Source organism: Acipenser ruthenus, chromosome 42 (genome assembly GCF_902713425.1).
Source record: "Acipenser ruthenus chromosome 42, fAciRut3.2 maternal haplotype, whole genome shotgun sequence".
Classification (NCBI taxonomy): Eukaryota; Metazoa; Chordata; class Actinopteri; order Acipenseriformes; family Acipenseridae; genus Acipenser; species Acipenser ruthenus.
This window is the reverse complement of record NC_081230.1, coordinates 4,675,796-4,692,027: the sequence shown is the minus strand read 5'-3', so window position 1 is coordinate 4,692,027 and position 16,232 is coordinate 4,675,796. Positions and strand designations below refer to the sequence as shown.

At 39.1% G+C, this 16,232-nt stretch overlaps 1 protein-coding gene across 5 annotated transcripts in view; it reads left to right on the top strand.

The window, feature by feature from the left end:
* LOC117400929 (integrin alpha-7-like) overlaps positions 1-9,549 on the top strand; it is a 161,045-nt gene extending 151,496 nt beyond the window's left edge. For 3 of the 5 annotated variants that reach the window (XM_059011330.1, XM_059011327.1, XM_059011326.1), the window contains 3 exons: positions 2,638-2,736; positions 3,895-4,020; positions 8,712-9,549. In XM_059011330.1, coding sequence (XP_058867313.1) covers positions 2,638-2,736; positions 3,895-4,020; positions 8,712-8,870 — 384 coding nt within the window. In that variant the 3' untranslated portion in view covers positions 8,871-9,549. Of the gene's footprint in view, positions 1-2,637; positions 2,737-3,894; positions 4,021-4,548; positions 4,687-8,711 lie in introns of all 5 variants that reach the window. The other 2 variants (XM_059011328.1, XM_059011329.1) reach the window with 2 other exon arrangements.
* The last annotated feature ends 6,683 nt before the right edge of the window (positions 9,550-16,232 follow it).

Below are 16,232 nucleotides of genomic sequence, written 5' to 3'. Positions count from 1 at the left end.
GTCTTTTTTTTCATCACACGTCTCATGAAAAAGGAATTCTCATGAAAAAAGCAGCTGTTCTGGCAAAAATAGAAGTACTCTGGTGAAAAAAATAATTTAGAATGTCATTTCTTTTGTTGTGAGGGGGAGCTTATTTCATGAGGTTCTTGCGTTCTCGCGAAAAAAGATGTACTCTGTGGACAGCCACCGCCGAGTCCTTGGGAGAGGTTTGCCCGAGACAGACAGCAGTTCCTGGGGCAGCAGTGTGAGGTACCTCCCTTACATTTTAATTGCTGATGTCTCAGCAGCCTCTGTTCGAGTTAGAAAGACAAGACCCCTTATTGTCTGCGCTGAAAAATTCAGAGGTTGTTTTCTCTTGGTTTCTTTATTATTATTATTATTATTATTATTATTATTATTATTATTATTATTATTATTATTATTATTATTATTATTATTACTCGTTTCTGACACGTTTTTCTCAGCACATCTCCTCCTACAGCTTTCAGCTGATCAACTTGATATTCGGCACAGCTATTGCACTATATCTGTATGTTTATGCTAATGGTTTTATTACCAATCGGACTTACGGTTTTGGGGGTCTCGGGCTGAGACCCCCAACAATTCTAACGGCTATAACTCAAGAACCATATCATGTAGAACTGTTCTGCTTGTAGCTGTCAATTGTCTATATATACTGAATAAGTGAAATACTGTACTGTGTGTACTTTATAGAAAACCTTTACTTTGAACTTTGACCTCTTTTTGGGGGGGTTACAGACTGCAGATATACTCATGTTTACTATTGAACACATATAGGAAACCAACTTTTTCCAAGATTTTCTGAGGACTTTTTTGAGGATGCAACATTGAAAATGGATAACTTCAAAGCAATAATAATAATAATAATAATAATAATAATAATTCTGAATGCTGTCTAGATCATTTTGAATGACCTTTGCTGCTGCAACAGTGTTTGCCACTCCTCCTATTTTTGTGTCGTCTGCAAATTTAACGAGTTTGCTTAATATACCAGAATCTAAATCATTAATGTAGATTAGGAATAGCAGAGGACCTAATACTGATCCCTGTGGTACACCACTGGTTACCTTGCTCCATTTTGAGGTTTCTCCTCTAATCAGTACTTTCTGTTTTCTACATGTTAACCATGCCCTAATCCATGTGCATGCATTTCCTTGAATCCCTACTCCGTTCAGTTTCAGAATTAATCTTTTATGTGGGACTTTGTCAAAAGCTTTCTGGAACTATAAATAAACCATGTCGTATGCTTTGCAATTATCCATTGTCGATGTTACATCCTCAAAAAAATCAAGCAGGTTAGTTAGACACTATCTCCCTTTCCTAAAAACATGCTGACTATCTCCCAGGATACTGTTACTGTATAGGTAATTTTCCATTTTAGATCTTATTATAGTTTCCATAAGTATACATATAATAGATGTCAGGCTTATTGGTCTGTAGTTACCTGGTTCGGTTTTATCTCCCTTTTTGTGGATCGGTATTACGTTTGCTATTTTCCAGTCTGTCGGTACAACCCCTTTGTCAAGAGACTGTGTTGCCTTGATCTTGGTTAGCGGTTTGTAAATAACTTCTTTCATTTCTTTGAGTACTATTGGGAGGATCTCATCCGGCCCAGGGGATTTGTTAATTTCAAGAGCTCCTAGTCCTTTTAACACTTCTGCCTCTGTTATGCTAAAGTTATTTAAAAAGGATAGGAACAGGTTGACATGTGGGGCATGTTGTCTGTGTCCTCCTTTGTAAAAACTTGTGAAATAGATACGCAGTGTTCCGATTCAAGCATTCAAAATTCTAAAAGGTATTGACAATGTCGACCCAAGGGACTTTTTCGACCTGAAAAAAGAAACAAGGACCAGGGGTCACAAATGGAGATTAGATAAAGGGGCATTCAGAACAGAAAATAGGAGGCACTTTTTTACACAGAGAATTGTGAGTGTCTGGAACCAACTCCCCAGTAATGTTGTTGAAGCCAACACCCTGGGATCCTTCAAGAAGCTGCATGATGAAATTCTGGGATCAATAAGCTACTAACAACCAAACCGAATGGCCTCTTCTCATTTGTAAACTTTCTTATGTTCTTATCTGTATTGTTACACTGTTTAAAATATTGTTATAACCTGAAAGAGCATACCAATGCAGTTGATGTATTTTTAGCTGTTTAGCAGTAGTATTTATAACTATTAATTCAATCATAACTGTTTCTATGATTGTCAACAATGGTTTGCTTGCTAAGTTGGTATTTCAGTGGAGATAGACTTAGTACAGAGAGTAGTGTACAGAGGGTAATTGACTTGAAATATACCACGCAGTTGACAAAGCTAACCCGAACCAATACTTTAGTGCAGCACAGAAACCAGGCAAAGAGGACACAGTTGGAAATGATGTTGAGATTTAGGACAGAGGAAATGATCCACTCTTTTTATAGAGGGTATGGAATGGGTTGGGATCTTTTAAGACCTGAGGAGATGCTATAGTACTGGACAAGCATTGGTGACTTGTGTGACTTATTCTTATGTAAATTTGAATGCTAAACAATCTCGCAATCTCTCTCTCTCTCTCTCTCTCTCTCTCTCTCTCTCTCTCTCTCTCTCTCTCTCTCTCTCTCTCTCTCTCTCTCAGGATTTCCCATCAGTCAGTGCTCTGGAGCTGCTGGTCAGGGCCAACATCACTGTAAAATCCACAATTAAACACCTAGAGCTGAGAAACGCTGCTGCACAGGTACAGTGTGTCCCATGTCTTACTGAGCACAATTATTTTTTATATTGAATTGTTATAACTTTTATTTATTTAAAACATTTGCTCTTGAGACACAGCTCTCATTTACAGGGGGATCCAGGGGGGCAGCAGTCTCTCAGACTAAACATTACAAATACAGTTACACTCCAGCAGATACACATAATCCAGTCTCTCAGACTAAACATTACAAATACAGTTACACTCCAGCAGCCACACATAATCCAGTCTCTCAGACTAAACATTACAAATACAGTTACACTCCAGCAGCCACACATAATCCAGTCTCTCAGACTAAACATTACAAATACAGTTACACTCCAGCAGCCACACATAATCCAGTCTCTCAGACTAAACATTACAAATACAGTTACACTCCAGCAGATACACATAATCCAGTCTCTCAGACTAAACATTTCTCATAGTAACATCAAAGCAAAGTGTAATAAAGCATAGTCGAAGCATGTTAAAACAAAGGTGAAGCACAAAGAGGTATGGTAAACAATGGTAAATGCATAGTATGCCTGTGAGAAATTGCAATGGTAAACTTTTATAAGGAATAATACAACTGAGTCGTGTGTGATCCCAAAAATTGGCTTAGGATTGCCTTAAAATTGCAAAAACACCAGCTTTAGTAGATAATATAACTTTTGAGACATGCAAACTGACATAATTACAAGTAACAATAATTAATAACAAATAATGTGTACATCAATAAGAAATAAAACACAAAACCAGTTAAACCAATTACTGTAGAATAACAGAATAATACATACGTAAATAAGTTAGGAGCCAAACACCAGACACTGTAAATATAAATGCCCAATTAACAATATTTAGAAATACACTGGTTGATAACTATAATATAATTGAAATGCTTCCCCTTAAACAGTGAGCCTCCACACTCCAAAGCTCTCCCACTTTCTACTCCTAATCAGTCAATCACATATTGATTAGGTAGACCAGCTGCACACCTTCAGCCCTTGCATACTTTATTTTTAAAATAACCATTGAAGATGAGGACTTAGTATAAAGAAAAGTCTATCACAGAGGTATGCTGTACATACAAATACATACGCGTAATCTAATAGTGATAGTAAAACGATGTCATTCCTATTGGTGCGGTTGTAATCTTTCTTACAGATCTCAGTGATGGTCTATCCAGAGCATGCTGTCTCAGATCACACAGGAGTCCCCTGGTGGATCATTCTGATTGCAATCCTCGCTGGGATTCTGATGCTGGCTCTGCTCGTCTGCCTGCTCTGGAAGGTAAAATAAAAGCTCCTCCCACAGCTTCTCAGCAGTGACTTTTCTTCTAGATTTGCTTGTGGATTGGGCTCTGCAGATACTCCAAGGTTTTCCAAGTAATTCCATTTCATCAAGTATTAATAAAACAGAAAGAAATCTCTCAGAAGCATGTTTAAGCAAGTGGCTATTTGCAGTGATGTGAGGAAAAACATATCAAAACTATTGGGAATATGTTTGAATAACAGTCAATGGCAATGGCAATGTGGAAAACACGGGAGACAGCAAAGGAAAAGTATGGGGGTCTAGAATGCTTTAATTTGCACTGCAAGAAGCCATTATCTTATCATCATGTATTTGTACTTAATAATGTGTACATTTCAAATGAGGATAGGTATCATGGTGTTTTACAAGTTAAAAAGGTTTCTTTCTGTTTTAATTAATACCAACTTAAAACATGTTAAAGATAGTTATTAATTGTAGTTAGTAATTGAACAGCCCTGTGCTTGTGTCCTTGCTATTTTATCTACTTGTATTTTTAATTCTCCACAGTGTGGCTTCTTTAAACGAACAGAGAGACAGCCTCACTATGAAACAGAGTATTATCGAGCTCATCTCCAGCTGCAGCCCTCTGAGGCTGAGAAACAAGCTTTCGACCAGAACTAGAGATATTGTGGTAACGCAGCACGGGTCTGCACTGAGCTTGCTGTGCTGTGTGTGTGCGGAGGGAAGTACAGTAGCGAGGGGGATCACTAGACAATGGTAGGGGTGCACTAGGGGGGTTGCTGTGCTGTGTGCAGGGTGGGACAAATCACTTTGTAGGCTGGTGGCCATTTGGCCACTAGCTTTCAAAACATGGTGGTCAAATGAACATTTATGGTGGCCAACATTTTCAAATGGTGACAATATTTGCACACACATTGCTTTTGCTTGCTTTGTTTTTATGTAATTAATGTTGTTTATTCACTTTAAATTGTGAGAGGGGAACTACATCCAATCGATGTGCCAGGGAGCTAACTACATGCAATTGCAGGGAGCTATGTGCATTAAACGTTAGGGAACTATTTATTGTGTGCATAACCTGCCAGTGAGTGAAGTATATACATACAATGCCAGGAAACAGAACTATATTAATCAAATGCCAGGGAAGATAACTAATGTATATAACAATTACAGGGAAGAGAACATATTGCTTTATTTTTCAGTTACTGTCATATTTAGCAACACAAAATTAAGCAACACAAAATCAGATTCTTAAGAAACAAAACCAATGCAGTTTCTAACAGATTTTACTTCTGCTCACTGCTTGAAGTTTAAATTGTCTTTATTGTTTGTATTCGCGTCTAGGCCATCCCCTCAGACTGGGCTTGCGTCTCGGCTTCTCTACTTCTATCTCCAGCTGCAAAAACAAAACAGAGGGTTCTTTCATGTCTTTAGGTCGCAACAGGTCAAAGAAAATAGGGGCTGTATTTTTTTCAGGTTAAAAAATGGCTTAGTTCATGGCATTTCACTATCTAAAAATAGGTATTTCAAGATGCTTCATGATTAAACATTTATTAATGAAGACAAATAGCATTGTCACATTTAAATTTGATCATTTTCTGTAGTTATTATGCAACAGATGTTCCTAAATACTGAAATGCTTACCTAAAAAAAGAAAACCAATAAATGCCAAATTGTATTTAATTTTTACCCAACTATCAGCGGACGACTCAATGCAGCACAAGCATACATGGCTGCAGCACTGGCTCCTTCCACCAGATCCTTATTTCACCGGCTGGACCACCTATTCGACTTTCTGCTCTCAAAGCAGGACTAATCCGACCCCATTCAACCAGGACTGGATTTTGGCTTTTATAGTACACGCTCAGGACTCTTTACATCTTGCACCAGCTACAATCAAATCCTGTCTGTCAGGAATACAATATCAATTTCAATTACCTCCCCAACTCTCCTATCAATACCAGCTGTCCATCTCCTCCTGCACGGAATCTCTAAGAGCTCTCCGACTGCTTCTCCTTCTCGCCTGCCTATCTCTATTGAGCAATTTGATTTCAATCCTCCATCAAGGCTGCTTCTCAACATTTGACGACCTAACAATGGAAACTGTATGCCTTACTGCATTTTTTCCCACTTTATCCTCTTCCTGCACATTTCCAAAACGGATCCGCTCCGGCAAGGTCAATTCATTCACCTATCAAAAATTTACTCTCCTCTATGCCCATATGCTTCCATGCAGAAATATATTGCAGAACGCAACCCCATTTTGAATTCTGACCCCCTCTTCATCGATTCAAGCCAGACTGTTATATCCAGACATTGGTTCACATCTCATCTGTCCAAGTTGGTTTCCAGAGCAGGACTTATCCCACAATTCTGTACTCCTCATTCATTCCGAAACAGGGCAGCCACTTCAGCAGCAAGAGCAAAGATTAACCAGCATCTAATTAAAAAATATGGGGCGCTCGACCTCATCAGCAGTTGAATCATACAAAAGATCTTCCCCATCTGAGATATCTTCTGCACAGCAGTCTATTGCTAGTATGTCCGGATTGGGGATGACCCTACCGCAAGGACCACCAAAGGTTTCCCCCTAAAAAGAGAGGTTTTTTTTTTACTTTCCACTAAGCGGAGGGTCTTCACATAGTTAGTAGGGAGCCAGTTACTATCCCTCTTTGTTGTGTTAAATGTTTCTTTCTTTTTTTATATGCATTGGCGGTTCTTTTGTTTGTCTGCAGTCGTAGGAATCTTTAGCGGGAAGCCGGGGGGCCATCCTTTTGGGGGGTTCGTGAGTCGCACTTCACGACCTTTGCGCAAGCTACATTTCCTTTACCTACCGAGGGAGGTTCTCTCAGTGAGTCGGAGTCGCAAGCCGGGGATCTAAGCTTATTCTAGCTAACCTCACAGAAGGAGCTCTCCCTTCGTAACTCGAGGCAATCTTCTCATTTCAGGCTCTCTGGGAGTGCCTCTCCGTCCCAGCTTCGGAAGTCTGTAATTCACCTCATCGAAGGCAGCTCTCAACGAGCCAAAGTCCCACTTTCTTTCTTCCTTTCAGATTCTCAAGCCTCTATTTATGTGCAGGGGATCTCTCCTGTGTGTCTGGACCCCCTTCTATATGTCGGGCCTTAGCAAACGACGGGCCCTCTCTTATATGTTTTCAATCTTCACTAACTCTATGTCCCTGAGGGTGCCGAGCACCCAGCCCTTGGAATCAGCCGCATCACGATGCAGCCCTTTCATAATCTGCAGCGGTGACCTCACCACGACTTGGACCTCATGCTGCACAGGGCTTGGGCCCAACGGTGGGCGGCTCTCTAAGAAGTCAGGCCACACCTCTGCAGGTAGCCTGCCTCCCGCCCCGTGAAATTACAATTTTAAAAAATAAATAAAAATAATAATAATAAGATTGTGTTTATAAATGACTGCTGGAAATACATATAAAACAGAAGAAAAGCACAACACACATTATGTAAAGGACACTATTTTATTAATTGTTACATAAAAAAGTATTTGCATGGCTGCCTTGTTGATTTAATATGATAATTTCTCAACTTCCGTGCTTTTCAAGTTACTCTTTCAATGTCATGTTGTGTATTTTTGGTGCATTATTTAAAGTATGAAGTTCGCTGCATGTTTATCTCAGGAGCTGCTCATTGATGGCAGTCGCTGCGTGTTCCCACAGGAGCTGCTGAATCGCCATGAACCCACTTTGACAAAATCAGCAGAGCACGTGCTGTGACTGGATAAAGATCGCTCTGCACATGCACACAACAAGCAGGGGGCACTGAATTATATGGGAACCGAATCGATACTACACCGGGTGTTTTCATGGTGGCATTTTGCCTTCTGCCGATTCACAACAAAGATTTGATAAACCATTTGTTTGTTCATTCTTCTGTAGATATATGACCCAGGGTATATGAATAATAATATCAAAACAATTGCTATGTTGAAAAAGATATTTCAGTACTACATACTGTATAGCGCACAGGAGAAAGCAGTTGATTAAGGGTGTTCATTAACACTTTAAACAATTACTAGTGCTAGTGTAATTTATTTTAGTATTTCTTATTCCTGTTGCAGACATTTCTATTGACGGCCTCTTTTTCACTGACAATAACACCATATACATAACATGTACAACCAAGGCTACATTTTAACTTTAAAACATAGAAGAGTGTACCAAACATCAAAACAATAGAAACCAAACAAACAGAAACATAAAATAAAAGCAATTCTATTGACTGCTTCATTTCAATCACAGCTGCTTCACTGTTGTAACAGCATGCTTGTATTTGATTTGCATGTTGTACAGAATCATTCCTAATTATGAATTAATACCAATCTTTGCTGGATAGTCCTCAGGGAGTGTCATTGGATCTGGCTCACCTGAAGAAATATACACCTGTAGGGCTGGCGTTTGTCCTCCAGGGGGCGCTAGTTTACACCCGCTGTTGAGCTTCTGGGGGTCCCTGACCTCCACTTCTCCTGAGCTGTTGTGGAGAGGACACAAATCAGAGTTAAAATAACTGGTCACTCAATTTAAATTTAAAGTTTAAGGTTAATACATTGCTGGGAATGACTTTTGAAAAATCCAATAGAAGGAACATATGTGGAGAAGTATTGATTAAGACAACATTGATCATATTGCTCCATATTGAAGCCTGTTGTGATTGCCACACTTTTAAACTGTTTAATTGTGTGTTTTGTTTCAGTGTGGGTTCTTCAAGCGTGCACAATACACAGACACAGTCCCGCAGTACCATGCAGTGAAGATCCCTAAACAAGACAGACCTCAGTTCAAAGATGAGAAGACGGGAACTTTACACAAGAAAGAATGGGCGACACACTGGAGTGACCGAGATGGGGCATGAACAGTTACAGACACAAACACACACACTGGAGCAAGCAGAAAGAACATGACACAAACACACACACTGGAGCAAGCAGAAAGAACATGACACAAACACACACACTGGAGCAAGCAGAAAGACCATGACACAAACACACACACTGGAGCAAGCAGAAAGACCATGACACAAACACACACACTGGAGCAAGCAGTCAACCATGACACAAACACACACACTGGAGCAAGCAGAAAGACCATGACACAAATACACAGATATCACAAATAACAGTATGTACAGAATAATACAGAACAATTGGACTGGCGGTTCTCCATATATATGCGGAAATGTGTGACAACAGATGAAAGGATGGAGAGACACCCCATATATCCCCAGAATCTGATACTCAATTGATGCTAAATAATGTTAAAACCATGTTTCATGACAACTGGATTAGCACTTCTCCAGATACAGATCTATTGATATCCATGTATAGGTAAGGTTCAGGTGGTGGTCTGAAAATATGCTTGGATAACGTTGATGCAACTACAGATTTTGCTATACCTGCCACTCTCTCCAGCTTATGATCTGCCCCTGTGTGGGTTTGTGACTGTGTGGACCCTCCTGTTGTAAATGAGAAGCTTCTTCTCAACAAAGTTGATCCTGGTGCAGTATTTTTTAATAAAATACCTTTATAAAATAACTACTCCTCAGCATTCAACAACATAACCCTGAATGCAGGCTGTTTCACTTCATACATGTAAAGGCTGCTACATACTTAAGTAATGCAACCACCAGGGGGTAGTCTTGGAGCTGCGACCAGCTAGAGCTGAGAAACGTCCATCTTTAAGTTTCTAGACCACTTTGGATAGCAGTAACTTTCTAACTGTTTATTGTACAGTAAACGGTTTACCATGGTATTTTTGCAGTTTTCCCCCCATGCTTTTCCTATTATTATACAATGCATTTAGCATGGGTTACCATTCCATACCTTACATTAATTTGGTTGCTCTTCGCTGGACTGTGGTGTCCAGAACTGGAAATATTGTGAGGTCGACTTGTCAAACTTACTACCTGTTCAATGCAGATCTGTTCTGGAACACTACCTGCACAGTTGTATTATGATGTCGCTGGTTTTAATAGATTTTTGCAGCTGAGAATTCCTATCCTTGGGACAGATGAGCGTCCTTTCGAAGCCCCGCCCACAAGTCAGTTTTAAGGCACTTGATTCGTTTTGACAAATCTAGTGGTTCTGAAACTTTTACTGGAGAATATCACTGAAGAAAAGCACATTTCAAGGGTTTGATAGAAGAGTTTCTCTTGCTGTATGTGTCTTTTTACACAGGCAATCAGACAGGAAACCACATTGAATGACAGCAATGGCCCATTTCCCATTCAGTTATACTGTTTTCATTTTTGCAGCTTCATTATCAGTATTGTGTGTTTGTTCAATGCTAGACCTGGCCTCTTTAAACTCAATATCTTGAGCAACTACTAAAAAAAATACGACTGCCTACTGATCATTTGCACATAGCTTCAAACATCTAAATCAATGCTGTGTATGTAGCAGCCACACAGGAGCACCCACCAAGGTGTCCCAACACCACCACTAGGGGCACTAAAAACTCAATTCGAAAATACTCAATTTATTAACAAAACCAAATCAACAGGTTCGTTGAATAGAGGTAAAGTGACCAGAGATAGCAACAGAGTGGCAGAGGCAGAATAAAAGTCCAAAAAGTTTTATTACAATAGTCTCAAAGTTACCTAAAGGTCGGTTCAAATAACCAATAAAATTGATCACAGTCTTAATAAGAGAAAGGCATTGAAATAAATAAAGGCATCTAAAAATACATGTATTCAACAGGAAGGGTCCTTAGACCAGGGCCTAGCAGCCAGTGCACTTTTCAATGAGGGATGGTGGACAGATAGAAACAGATCTCTCCAGCAAGGATTCTACAACAAAACCAAATGGATCATAAACACACACAGGGGAGCCACTGTATTAGAAAAGTCAGCAGCAGCATACAGGGGTCCCCAAGAATTAAGGGTTAATTTAATGTTAATAGACTGGCAGGACTTCAATATTAAACGGAAAGAAAACACACAAAAAAAACTATATAACTATCTTGTCCTCACCCACACTGGTTAGTAACTCCCACCTTCTGAAAACAAAACCACGCAAACTGTAATAATAATAATATAATCAAAAGAAATATCAAAACAACAAAAATCATAAAATACTAGTGCACTCAGAAAACAAAAACAAAAAACTTGCAAAATACCAAACTATCACTTAACCAACTATAGTGTTTACAAAACAACAACCACAATAATAATAAAAAAGAAATAACCAATTACCTTTACAGTGCGCTGAGGGCAAGCCCTAAACTGAGTGACCTGCTTTGACAAAGAAGAAATGTCTCCCCCGCCCGTAATTGCTGGCCATCAAAAAATAGAAAGGCTTTCCCCTTTTTAAACCAAATGAGAGGAGAAGGACACAGCGTTTAGCAATAATAAGCAAACAAAAGGTGTGTGTCTCTTAACCTGATGCTTTAGTGCTTTGATCCAACAAAAGCAAAACTTATGAGACCGGGAAGTAACCACACGTCTGGGAGCTTTATTCAATACGCAAGATTTCCAAATGCAAAACACTTTACTTTTAGAATTATACTCACACGGCTTTAACTCTGCAGGACGCTGACAAAGCACGTCTTCCGAACACTCTCTACAGCGGCACATTGAATACCCAGTCCTAGTCCTAGTCCTAGTCCTAGTGCCACACCTACCGTCCCTTCTTCTCTCTCCCGTCTCCAACAAAGAATAACTGATAAAACCAAAAAGGACACTTGCAGTAAAGCAACTTACAACAAAACATTTGAGAGAAGCCTGGTTACCTAGGAGAACACAGATTCCAATCCCCTTATCAAGTAGCCCTGCTACATGTGTGTTTATACATTCTGAGTTAACTTTATATTGGGCTGAGAATGCTGAAGAGCATGGAGGCTGCTACACAAACATTTGCTAATAAGAACATTAAAAAGTTACAATCAAGAGGAGGCTTGATCTCAGAATATGTTTAGTTGCTTCTATAAAATACTCCAATGTAAGAACTTAAGAACATTAGAACATATGCAGGCAGAGAGGCCATTCGGCCCATCTGTGCTCATCTGGATTCTAGTAGCCAATGACTCAACGGCAATAACGTAGCTTAGTAATGAATTTGATCTCCTTTCCACTCTGTAAAAAGTGCCTCAAATCTATCAATAGCAAGCTCTGTGGTTGAGAGTTAAGAAGCGGTCTTATGCTGATGTCAGTATTATTAACTCGCCAGGTGCTAGGAGGAAATCCATTACATTTTCCACCCGCTTAATCAAATCTCGTCCCTAGACTCAAACACAAGAGCACATCCACCCAGTTCTAAATACATTTCAATTGCCTAGATTCAAATAGCTCTTCTTGGAGGACAGTGCAGTTGCTTATCAGCTGTGCAGGGTGACCATTACACTGTAACCTGAGTATGTTTTCAGGAACTGGAATGATTATTTTTTCAGACTGGTAACTAAATGTGGAACCAGATTACATTTTATGTGAAAAAAAAATTACATAGATACTTTAACATTAAAAAAAGGACAACTGCAAATGTATGATGTGGAAAGTGTTTCAACAGTGCAAGTCAACCCTGCCACGTGAACACGCTTTCATACGACGTCAGAGGAGGGAACGAGGGGTTCCACAGCTGGATCTTCAACGAATATTTCGAGCTGCAGCCTGACCAAACCGGAAAAAAAAACCTCTGTAAAATGCAAACCGTCCCTGAAAAGTAACTATTTGTAACTGTATTTAGTTACACTTCTTTCAAATTAGTAAGTTATTATAACTAGTTAAAACACATTTTCAAGTAATTTGTTTAAATAAAGACTTGCACCTTCAACTCACTCCACAGAACATGTATAAAGTGGGCAATGTGTCCACAGAGGAACATCCTAATGATGGGTTTCTCTCTGTTTGTTTGTTATTCAGCAGTGTGTTTTAGGCATGCATGCATTTTCATTTGCAAATGATCCTCTTGGTACTAAGTAAGAGCTACTATGATTGTTTTGTATTTATGGATGTATTTAAGAATGCAAATTAAAAAAGAAAGCAACTGGTTTTGTATTTTATAAAATGTCAAATTAGTGTGATTCTGAAAATAAAAGCTACCCACCCCAATGGCTAGTGTCTGGATATCCTGAGGGGAAACACAAGCACTGGCCCGAGGCAGCCAAGCACAGCTCCACCATCCCCCCTTTACCTAAATGGTGTCATTTAACTGACTAAACTTTTATCTACACGACCAGCCAATCACCACCAAACATTCTATTGTACAGAGTATGGCACACTGAAAAGATCAATGTAGTATGATGAAAAATATTTGCTGCAATATAAGCAACACAGGATACAGCAAAAGTTCTCTAACACTTTAAATACAATGTATTGATTTTCTCAAAACTGGTCAAACCAATTCTAGGGGTGCTTTTACAAACCCCAATTGGCGCTTATCTTGAACTATTTTATGTATAGTAACATTGGGTATTCCAGGATTAGTGCTGAATGGGGTTTGTGAATCCTTAGGGAAGACACACAAACATTGAATCTTGCACTAATTGTACAACCAGAATGGTTTTAAACTGCCAGTTTCAATTTCTCAGTACAGCAAATTGAAAGTTTAAATCCACAGAGTCTTAGCTGTGTGCAACTTCCTCTTTCAATTAACTGAAAAAGAGGTTCACAGGTTATTATCAGGCATTGGTAAATATAGGAAATGAAAAATAATACCAATCTACTACTTCTTTTCACTAACTGACTCAAAGCAATTAGAGCTCAATGTTACAGGACCCTCTAAGTGGTAAAGAGACAACAGACTTTTCAAATAAATATATTTCCGCAAAGGGATGGGCACTTTTATTGTTCATAAACAAAACAAAAGATTTTTCTTCTTTTTCAATAAAGAAAGTGCCTCATTTAGGCAAAACATAAAACAGTTTTTCCTCACAGTGACCTGGACTTTTCTAACAGTAGGTTTTCAGTTCTGTGCTGCATTATACAAGCTTATTTCTGCTCTGTACCTTTCTCAACCTTTTCTGATGAGTAGCCTCAATTCACAAATTGCAACACACCCATCTTAATAGATCAGGGACGATTAAACAACAATATGGTACCTTTTAATGAAGGACAATTCTTGATTTAATTATTCAGTGCAGAACAAAAAAGTTAGGGTAGTTCAGGTTAAGGGTAATCTTGAAAACTATGAAATAAGGTTAATTTGGTACGCTTTTTTGAAAATGTACGGGCAGTTTCTTCCTACAAGCTAGAATGATAAACCTTGTTTTCATATCTGCTGTGTAACTACAGTTGGGCGGTTCTTCAGGCTCATTTGTCCATGAGCACTCTGTCAGATTGAACAAGTCATTGCTCTTATACAGATTGTTATGCCGTTTGTCAGGATAGTGGCTACCTCCTGTTCTACATACATTTATAACCACGTCCTCGTCAGAAAATACAAATGTGTTCCGTCGTTTGCATGACCCGTGATCAGTAAGGTTTCTGTTCCTTATTTGAGCTGTGCAGAAATTATTGTCGCCTTTTGCGTTCTTGGGTGCAAGGTGCCTCTTTCGGAAATCAGCGAAGGTTGAAGTAAGGCCCTCGATTCCACTTTCCTCTCCCACACAGCTGCACAGGAAGGCAGAAAAGGAACCAGTGACACTGGGGTAAGCACCACTCATGAAGGACTGAGGATCACCCTGTCCTCTGTGATCCTGCCAAAGAGTGAGCAGGCAGCCCTCCATCACTGTGAAGAAGCTGAAGGCTCCATTCCATCTGGATCCCACCTGGATTTTGTCTCTGAAGGATGGCAGCTCCAGCTGCTTCTCATTCTCAGAGTGGAGAACAGCACAGGTCTTTGGTGTTCTGGAGCTGAGAGACTGACTTCTCATGAATTGGCTGCTGGACTCAACCAAGAACATCAAGAAGAGAAATTTGACCATCCTCTATATCAGCAGAACCTGCAGACGAGCCATCACAAAACAATTAGTGGAACATCTTTTCTTTCATTTCTTTTTAGAGTTCTCATAAAAAAATGGTTCATCTGTCTGCCTGTCACACATGGTGAACGCAATAAGTGCCTTGATTTTGCACCAGTCTTATCCAAATGTTAATCATACATCCTATAGACCTTTCAGATGTGATTTTATACACATATTTTATTTGGTGATTATGGGGATCCTCTGTATGTGCTTGCCATGGTCTTGATGACAATATTAATGTACCCGCCTACCCCCCCTTCTACAAATACTTCACTTTACACTTTTCTGGTGGGAACTAGAAGAGATGTTTCTTCTAAAAGTTTATATATATATATATATATATATAATTTGTTGCTTTACATTATTATACAGTCCCTATAAATCCCTTAAGTGTGCTACCTTTAATTAGTACATTCATTAGTACTTCAAACACATCGGCTATGTCATTGGTACAGACTCATTTATAAAATCCTAATCGGGAAATCACCCCTCTATTTAAGAGAATTGTTGACTATATCGGTCTCCTATGACAACCTTCGATTCAGCAATTTGATTAGTTTAATTGTTCCTCGTGTTTTTACTGCTGTTGGGCAGAACTCATTCCAATATGCAGCTGCTCATGATTGGAATGAGTTACAATCAAGGCTTAAACTCCCTGGTTTTATCTCAGAGGGTGCTTTCTTTTCTAGACTTGAAGCTCTTTTCCCTGTTTCATGTGCTTGTCAAAGCAGACGCTGATTTTATTATTATTGTTATTATTATTATAATTATATTTTTATTGATTTCGTATTGCTGTAATGTCTCTAACTGTCTATGTATTGTTGTTTGTTGTATTTATGTTGCCTCTTGGCCAGGTCGGCATTTTAAATGAGAACTTGTTCTCAATGTCTTTACCTGGTTAAATAAAGGTTTGAATTGAATTATCTAGAATATCTAGAAATGTATTAGCTTGCAGATGCTGGGATTGTGTAACGTTAAGAAACACACCTCAATGTTCCCCCTTACGGGAAAATCGCAGGACAATTGCCCCCTCTACAATAAATGTTTTACAGTGCAAAACTGTGACCAGCGTGAACCAAACGTCTGACACACAAGTCACTTAAACTGCATGCTGATGAAATGACAGCTTATTAATTTACAAGTTTATGCCCTTTTTTGGCTGCAGTGCTACCCTATTGCCAAGATAATTTGTTGAATACACCAACTGAAAGACACTGAAACATAAGTATAGAATATCTCAATTTTGTAATAACACTGGTTAATGCAAAATGTAATAACAATGTATATCAGGTAACAATGTATTAAAATAAATGCTGTTACC